Below are 8,317 nucleotides of genomic sequence, written 5' to 3'. Positions count from 1 at the left end.
TAGAAGGTAGAGGCCATGGCTGCTGTTAGACATCCCACAGTGCAGAACACAGCCCCAGTAACAAAGCGTGATGTGGCCCCAAATGTCAATAGTGGCCTGGTGAAGAAATCCTGCATTAGACTGAGGTGACCTGGTAGAATACAGTCCTGCTCAGTCACTCTGTGAAATGCTCAAGGGGACTGACTGGGAGTTTTTGGTGTGCCTGGACGCGTAGAAGAGAGGCCTTCCAGTCTCACTTGGGTTGCTGTGGACATGGCGTTTGTTGGAGCTGGCTGGCCTTCTCCCTTTGCCCCATAAGGTTGGATGGATGAGCAGTTGGCCTTGGTAGGTAGTGAGCTCATCGTCGGAGGAGGCATTCAAGGGGAGGCAGCATCGAAACCTGTTAGGAATGTGGAGGAGGCACCTGCCTCAGGTCTGGAGTTGCTCTTGAAAGACGTCGAGGATCCTTCCCGCAGGGGGACATAAGGCCGTGGCTCCCTCTCGAGGAGCTTCTCGGGAGCTCTGGGCCTCCCCACCTGCCGGCCAGCGGTCGCTGCCTGCAGGAGCGGAGGGAGCCCTCCTTCCCACGCCGCCCCACGCCAAATTGGAGACTTTTCTCTAAGTTTCCCTCCCGGGAGCCCCGCGGGCCGCCCGCACCCCAGCCCCAGCCCGCGGACGTGGCACCCGAGGTTGGGCGCCGCCAGGCCCGGCCCCGGGGACGCGGTCGCCAGGATTTCTGTCTGCCCCGGAGGGGCTCCGGGCCGCCGAGAGCCGCCGCCGAATGGCTTTCGACAAAAAAACCCTTGACCACCAAGGCCAGCCTCTTCCTGAAAGTCCCGCTCGCTCCGATACAGGAAGTTGAAGGGAGCGAGCGCCCAGAGCGCGGCGGCGGCGGCGGCGGCGGCGGCGGCTTCCCCACTCGGCGCGGTGGCGGCGCGCCCGCCCGGGCCCTTCCCGAGGGCCAGCGCCTGGGGCATGCGGACGCCGGGGACGTCGCGTTTCGCGCGGCGCGGAGCCTGAGCCCTCCCCGCACCTCTCCGGAGCTGCCGGCGGCATGATCCGACGGGCCGGGGCGCTCGCGCGCGGGGACCCCGCGGGGTAAGTTGGGGCGCTCGCCTCCTCCCTGCCTAGGATCCTGCACGGCCCCTGCTCACCCCGCGTCCAGCCCACCCCACTCCACTTTCTGGTCCTCGAGAGTCCTCGGAGCTCCTGGAGGGACCTCTCGCCGCAGTACCTCGGGAGTATTGGCCGAGACGGACTACCCTTTCCCCACTGCGTCAGCCAAGGCCGGACCCGGGTTCTGTGAGGAAAGGGGCGACCCTGGTGACTCTGCAGGACCCGACCACCTGGCTTAACTTTTAAAGCCAGACATTCCTCGTCGGGAAACTAGCGCACACTTTGGCGGCTGGGCGGGTGGGTTGCGAGAGTGAGTTTCTACCTGTCAGAGCCCGGGCTGCTCGCGTAAACGCAGCCCCCTTACCAGGCTCCTGCCCCGCCTGAACTTTGGATGCAAACACGCGTGGCCCCAGCCCCACCGGCGTGTTGCACCAGCTGCTCTTCCTGAGTCCCCCCGCGCGCCCTCGGGCTCTGGGGCCCGCCAGGGAGTGGGGTGGGAGACCCGGGTCCCTGCATCTTCGGGCTCCCTCAGACCAACAGTTGACCCACCTGCTAGGACGGAGGGCCCATAGGGATCCCTTCCTCCGCCCCTCTAGCTCGACCCCGTATGGTGACCTTTGGACAGGCCTTTGGCGAGCCTGATGCTTGGGGAAAGTCCAGGGTGCACCGGCTGCTTAAGGTCTGGAGAGAGAAGGCGCAGCGTGGAATGCGTGAAGCCGAACGGGTTGGAAACAGACTTTGGAGAGAGGTCCCTAGCCTTCCGCTCACTGTCCGGGTAATTCCTCACCCCGCCCCACCCCTCTAAATATCTCAACTGTCTCGGGAGCCATGCCTGAGGGGACCTTCAGCAGAGAAGGTCCTCCCAGCCTCAAAGGTCGTCCAGGGAAGCGTTGAGGAGACTCCAGGGCGAAGGCCGATTCCTGGGAAAGCCTAACCAGAACCTTTCAGGGTGCTAGGGCAGATGAGTGCGTTTAGTGCAACTTTTGGTTTGAAAAGTCCGGGGCGTGCTTGATAGATGGACACCCTGGCGGGACTGGCCTAGCTATATGACCTCATCTCCCAGGCACTTGGTTCTCTGCTCTGTAAAACGGGAGAGCTGGACGTAGTGCAGTCCCAGATTGGGAATTGAGAAGCAGCCTGAGGTGACGGGCACCCACTCAGCTGGGAGGATTTTGGAGGGGGTCCTGAAGCTCATCTGGATCTGAAGGTCACCCACCTTCTCCCACCCAAGCTGGGAGATTCTGGATGCTGGCTGCTTTGCCTTGAAAGTGACCCCTGCAAAGACAAATGCCATCCTGTGGGAATTCCGTGGGGAAGCCCTCTCCCCCCAGGGTCAGGTATCTGCCACACCCAAGATTGCAGGGTGGAGCTAGTAAGTAGCTTCTCAGGGAGGAAGGGAAGGGAAGGGGTCTGTGGCCTGACCTTACCAACTTCCCTTTTTCCCCAGGGATGACCTGGCCTGACCCACTTCCTCTTGTCTTTTTTTGTTCATTACTGGGCCAGTTATTTAATCCTGCTGTGCCTCAGTTTACTTATCCATAATTTGGCCCATAGGGTAAACCCCTAATCATTGTTACTATTATCATCATTGTCATCATTTGTTGGCTGTGATCCCTCCATTTGCCAACTGTGTGACTTTGGGCAAGTGACCTGACCTGTCTCATCTGTTAATTGAGGGCAATAATGAGACTGACTTCATAGAATCATTAGGAGGATTGGCTGGGTTCATAGTTAAGCAGCTGCCCATAGACAGCTTCAGGTTAACAACACTAGCTCAGGCCTGTTTAGAACAGGGCCTAGTACATCTTACTACTTTATGAATATAGGTTTGTTGCTAAAACATTTGATTCATTTTAGAAGACCTTTTGGTTTAGGAGGGTCTCCAAGGGTGGGAAGGATTTTCTGATTGGAGGTGAGATGAGGGAGAAAGAGTCAAGGATGACTCTGGTGAGGCTCTGACTGCCACGGGGCCAGCACTTCAGGGACAGACGAAGCTGTGCTGAGTCACCTGGTTCACTTAGAATCCACTCAAGCCACTCGCTTTCAGGAGTTGGGAGAGACCTAGTAGGCCGCCCTGCACTGTCTCGCCACGGCAGGCAGACCAGAGGCATTTTCGCATGTTTGATATACGAAAGGTCTGCTTGAGTTTTATTTGTAAAAGGATTCCACTGTTGGAAAAATGTGGCTATCACTGACCTAATCCAGTCCCCTAATTCAACAGTGAGGAAACGTAGACACAGAAAGAGGAAGTGCCTTCCCCAGTGTCTGGGAACTAACAGTGGAACTCAGGTCTCCTGAGCCTTGGGCCTGTTATAATACAGGGGGTCCTGCTGAAGCCCTTGCAAGGAGCCCCTCATCCACTCTAGGCTAAGACAGAGGTCTCTTCCAGTGGGGACCCACCGGGAGCAGGCCAGTGATGGATTCAGTATCTGATATTGCTGTGCTTCCTGACCTGGGCTTCCTTGCTTTCAGGGGCTAATGCTCCCAGCTGGGAGACCCTTCTCTGGGGCTCCTGGGAGGCCTGAGAGGATAGTGATGAGCCTGGGGTGTCCTCTCTCATATAATCACATCGCTCTCTGCTTCCTGCAGAGATCAATTCCTGGTAGGTTTCCATTTTTGATTTCTGGATTACCTGGGTTAAAATGCAGGTGCCCTGGGACATTTTACGCTTTTCACGTTTGCTGCTTTTGTGGAGATCACTAAATAGGGACCCAGGCCAGGGTAGGGAGGCACCAGCAGGAGACACAGGAAAGAGGGCCTTAGGCATAAACGTGCTGAGACTGCCTCACCCTAAGCAAACCCTGTACCCCCAGCTCCTTGCACTCCCAGTTGCTTCTCAGAGGATGTACTAGGGTCTTGGGGGGTGGGGCAGGAGTGCAGGCCCGAGCTGGTGAGGTAACCCTTTGTTGTCCATGGGCTAGAGTCCCTGTTAGGGCATAGAAGGGTCTCCCAGCTAGAGACAGGACCCTAGAGAAATCCATGCCAGCTCACAGGGATTCCTCCTTTATGAATACTCACACCCCTTTTCACTTGAACCACTTGCTTTCCTAACAATTTTAGAGAAGCCAAAACATCTTTAATAACACGTCTTCCTATATTATGAACTTCCAAAGGAAGGGATCAGGTCTTTTAGTTCCTTGCTTGTGTCCTGCACACAGATGGCACTCAATAAATACTTGAGGATGATAATATGCTGAGTGGGATTCCAAACATTGCTGCACAGATTTCTCTTTTTTGTCTTGACGCACTTGAACTTCTGGAGGTATTTACAAGATGGCCCAGATCATGGGTGAGGCCCAGGCGAGGAGACCTAGGACTGGGGTGAGGAAACCAACTCTGTACTGTAGCAGGTGGTGACCCCTCCTCAAGGACAACACACTTGTCCCTAGTCTGGAAGGCGGAGGCCACCCAGAGAATTGAGCAGAGGCCCTACTTAGCCTCTCCCCTTCATCTTATCTTCCCCGGCTTTGCTCTCAGTACTTCTCAGGGACAGAGGAGGAGGGAGAAGCCACCTCTGGAGCATGAATGGGAACTATGTCCTCAGCCAGAGGAACGGACATCAGCCGGCTGTATAGGCTCTGGGGGAACTCTGGCTTTATCAGTGGGTCCCAAATGCAGGGCTCTGGACCACTGAGAAACTAGGAAAATAATGGCGTTGTTTGAGTGCTTATGTGTGTGTATCAGTCAAGGTTGCCAGATCGTCTTTTTCTGGGCAGAGCTGTCCTTTGCTAATTTTGAGGATACTCAGGGACTAGCATGTTGCAGGACATCAGTAGGGCTAGAGGATTTCTCTCGGGTCCTGTCCCCGCTAGCGTTTTGGGATTTTTATTCTGGGAATCAAGTCCCCTATTCTCTCTGCACTTCAGTTTCTCCATCTGAGAAATTAGCTCAATAATCAATCCTTCAGATCTCTGTGTGCTCTGACATTCAGAATGTGGTGAACAGGCAGCAGAAGCTTATAACCTCGAGTGATATTGGAGTTCAGGGGATTGAAGTGCCCACTGGAGATGAAGCAGCCCTTCTTCCTTCTGCTAGCTAGAAGGGCAGCCTATGGAACAGTCTAGAACATGGAGGCAGACATGCATGAGAAACAAAAACCCATAGAGCCTGACCCAGTGCTGGAAGGAAATGTTTTTTTTTTCATTGTTCTGGGGCTATTTTGAAAAATAAAACAAACTAGTTTTAAACGAAGTACATTCATTTTGGGGTGCCTACTCTGGGTCAAGGCCCATGGCTTCCTGGTAGAATTCACCAGCTGGACAGTGAGTTACAAAGTGTCTGTCAGACATCAGGTGGGTTAGAGTGGTCTCTTGAGTGTGGCTGGATTGGTGCCTGCACCAACTATCTCGTGTGGCAGCTGTGGAGACGCCCAGGAGATGGTAGGCAGCCTGGCTTTAGAAGTCATCAGTGAAAACTGCCCAGCAGGGTTGGAGAGGGATGGGGTCTGAGGGGCTGCCCTGCCAAGGGGGAAGTGAGGCCAGTGCCCCGGTTGAGGGAAGGGCTTTCTGTCAGGCTGTGGCCTTCCTGCCCAGGGCTGCCCTGAGGGAGGGAACTAGCTCTTTCCTGTATAGGTGGAGGCGTCCGTGACAGTGTGTGCCTTCTTCCTCCAAACACAGTATTGTATAGTGAAGCCAATCCTTCCACCTGCCAGTGTGGCCTTGAAGGAGAAGAGAGGGCTATGTGGACATGAGGAGCCCTCCTCAGCCTGGATGCCCACAGGGCAGGAGAAGGGCCTTCCTGATTGTATGGTGTCAACCTCAAGACTTTCTAGAAGAGTCTATAAGCCACCATCATGTCTACCTCTTTCTCTCTGCTGTTCAGCCTCAGCAGGTCTCCTTCCCACAGGGGTGGGGGCGGAGCAGGGCTGCCCCAACGCTGGTGGTCAGGAGCTTTGAAAGTGGCCACCAAGACCCATCTTGCCAAAAATTCCTGGGGCTGTCCCCACCCCACCCAATACATGTTTGATAGAATGAACCAGGCTTCTGTGAAATGTTGGTTCCCTTTCAGAAGAAACAGCCTAGCGAGTGGTTGTGGTCAAGGCCTATTGTCTGTACAGGAGGTGGTGGCCACACACTCAGGCCACATCCTATGGGGCGATGGCTGCAGCCTCCAGGGCAGGGACCCAGAGATTCCAGGAGAGGGAGGTGGGACGGGGGCCATCAGTGAGGGGCTGCTCAGAGGGGCTCTCCTAGAGGACACTTCCCCCATTTTACTACTGACCCTGGATCTTTAACAAAGTCAATAACCGACATTCAACACCAAGTAACAGGGATTGATGCAAGAGCCTGTTTCCTGAAAGACAAGCAGGAGAGAGGATGGGTAGGATGGCCCAGAGGAAGCAGAGGTTCACCACAGTGGCAGAGAAGGCTTCCCCTCCACCAGGATTCCCAGGGCTAAATTATTCCCTGGCCAGTAAGTGTGTTTCTTCACCAACCTGAAGGGCTTTGCTTTCTCAATCTGATGAATGAATTTCACAATCTGATGATCGCTGACTAAAAGATCAAACTGTCAAGAAAGAATTCACCAGGGACTTCTTCCTTGACCTCCATGTCCCCAGGTTCCTTAATCTCCGTCAATGTCAGAGATTCTAAATTTCTCTAGGGATGCGGCAGTGCAGAGCAAGAACTTAGTTTTCTACAGATGGCACCTGGTGACAGCATTTATTACATTTGCTTCTTTCTGTTCTTGACATTTTTGACAGAGCATCCGTCTAAAGTACATTCAGAGATTCTTCTCCCAGTGGATGTTCCTCATTTTTCCTCACCCATACTCCTAACCAGCCATACTGTTAGGGATATCCACTTATCCATCTATCCACCACCCTTCCATCTGCTTATCCACCCATCTAACTATCCATCTATGAATTCACCCATCTATTTACTGAACACTTGGACATCCATGAGTTTCTAGTTTATCCAATAGAGAAAATAGGACAGAGATGTACATAATTAAAGTACAGGTACTATATTGAAGGGTGCAGAGGCACTAGAACACTTGGCTGTGGACTGCTGAGCAGGAAGGACTCCCTAGTAGAGGAGGCTTCTGAATTCGATCTTAAAGGATAAGTGGGCTTTTAGACACTGAAATCAGGGATATGCAGAAAAGAGTATTCCAGATAGGAAAAAGGCACCAGGTTGGAAAGTGGGAAAGGATGACCATGTGGGAGCCCTGCAGAGCCAGATCTGAGGGTAGGGGAGGTACTGTGTGTGATGGGCTTGGTAGGGGGGTTGAGGTCCATGTGGCTGCGGGTGGATAAGTTTGACTTGTACCATGGTGATGAAGTCCACAGATCTGCTCTCCTGCTTAGTGGTTGGGTGACCCAGGGCAAGGCACTGAGCCTACAGACCCCTTCCTCCTCCTCAGAGTGTCACTCCCTCCTTCTCAGGGTTGTTGTCAGGGTACCTGAGATGATGTTCTTATCTCTTTAGGTTGTGAGACCTGTATGTATGGGGGCGGGGGAGGGCATGTGTGTGCATGCACGTGCTATGAATTTTTTTTTTGGAGACAGAATCTCATTCTGTCATCCTGGGTAGAGTGCCGTGGTGACATAGCTCATAGCAACCTCAAACTCTTGGGCTCAAGTGCTCCCCTTGCCTCAGCTTTCTGAGTAGCTGAGACTATAGGTATGAGCCACTACATGCAGCTACATTTTCTATTTTTGGTAGAGACAGGGTCTCCCTCTTGCCCAGGCTGGTCTTGAACTTCTGAGCTCAAGCAATCTGTCCACCTCGGCCTCCCAGAGTGCTAGGATGAGCCACCACACCTGTCTTGTGCTACTGATTTCCAGAAAAAGTGTTTTGTTTTTTTTTTAAATATACTTAGAAACTTTGCACGCAGTTACACAAAAATAGTGAAATTTAAAGCATTATACACTGTTATCTCTTTGAATCTGCAACCAGTTCAAGAGCATGTTAATTTGTGTTTCTCTTTTTCCACTAAGTGTTACTTCCTGTACATATTTCTATGTGCTCTGTTGCAGACGTATGTTACTATCTTCAATCTTTCATGGGCTTATCATATTATGATCATTTCTATAGTCAGATTTGGTTTATTCATATGCCTTTGTTGACTTCTTGACTTCTTTCCAAGTCCCCTCTTTTTTTTTTTCTCACGACACAGGGTAGGGTCTTGCTTTGTCACCCAAGCTGGAGTGCAGTGGGGCAATTGTGGCTCACTATAACCTTGAACTCTTGGGCTCAAGTGATCCTCCCACCTCATCCTC

General features: G+C 53.0%; 1 protein-coding gene across 4 annotated transcripts in view; it reads left to right on the top strand.

Annotated features, from left to right (window-relative positions):
• Positions 1–880: 880 nt before the first annotated feature.
• RIN3 (Ras and Rab interactor 3) overlaps positions 881–8,317 on the top strand; it is a 130,853-nt gene continuing 123,416 nt past the window's right edge. For 3 of the 4 annotated variants that reach the window (XM_053601628.1, XM_053601626.1, XM_053601629.1), the window contains exons 1-2: positions 936–1,077; positions 1,692–1,870. In XM_053601628.1, coding sequence (XP_053457603.1) covers positions 1,737–1,870 — 134 coding nt within the window. In that variant the 5' untranslated portion in view covers positions 936–1,077; positions 1,692–1,736. Of the gene's footprint in view, positions 1,078–1,691; positions 1,871–8,317 lie in introns of all 4 variants that reach the window. The other variant, XM_053601627.1, reaches the window with a different exon arrangement.

Source organism: Nycticebus coucang, chromosome 9 (assembly GCF_027406575.1).
Source record: "Nycticebus coucang isolate mNycCou1 chromosome 9, mNycCou1.pri, whole genome shotgun sequence".
Classification (NCBI taxonomy): Eukaryota; Metazoa; Chordata; class Mammalia; order Primates; family Lorisidae; genus Nycticebus; species Nycticebus coucang.
This window is presented reverse-complemented; position numbering and strand designations above follow the sequence as displayed.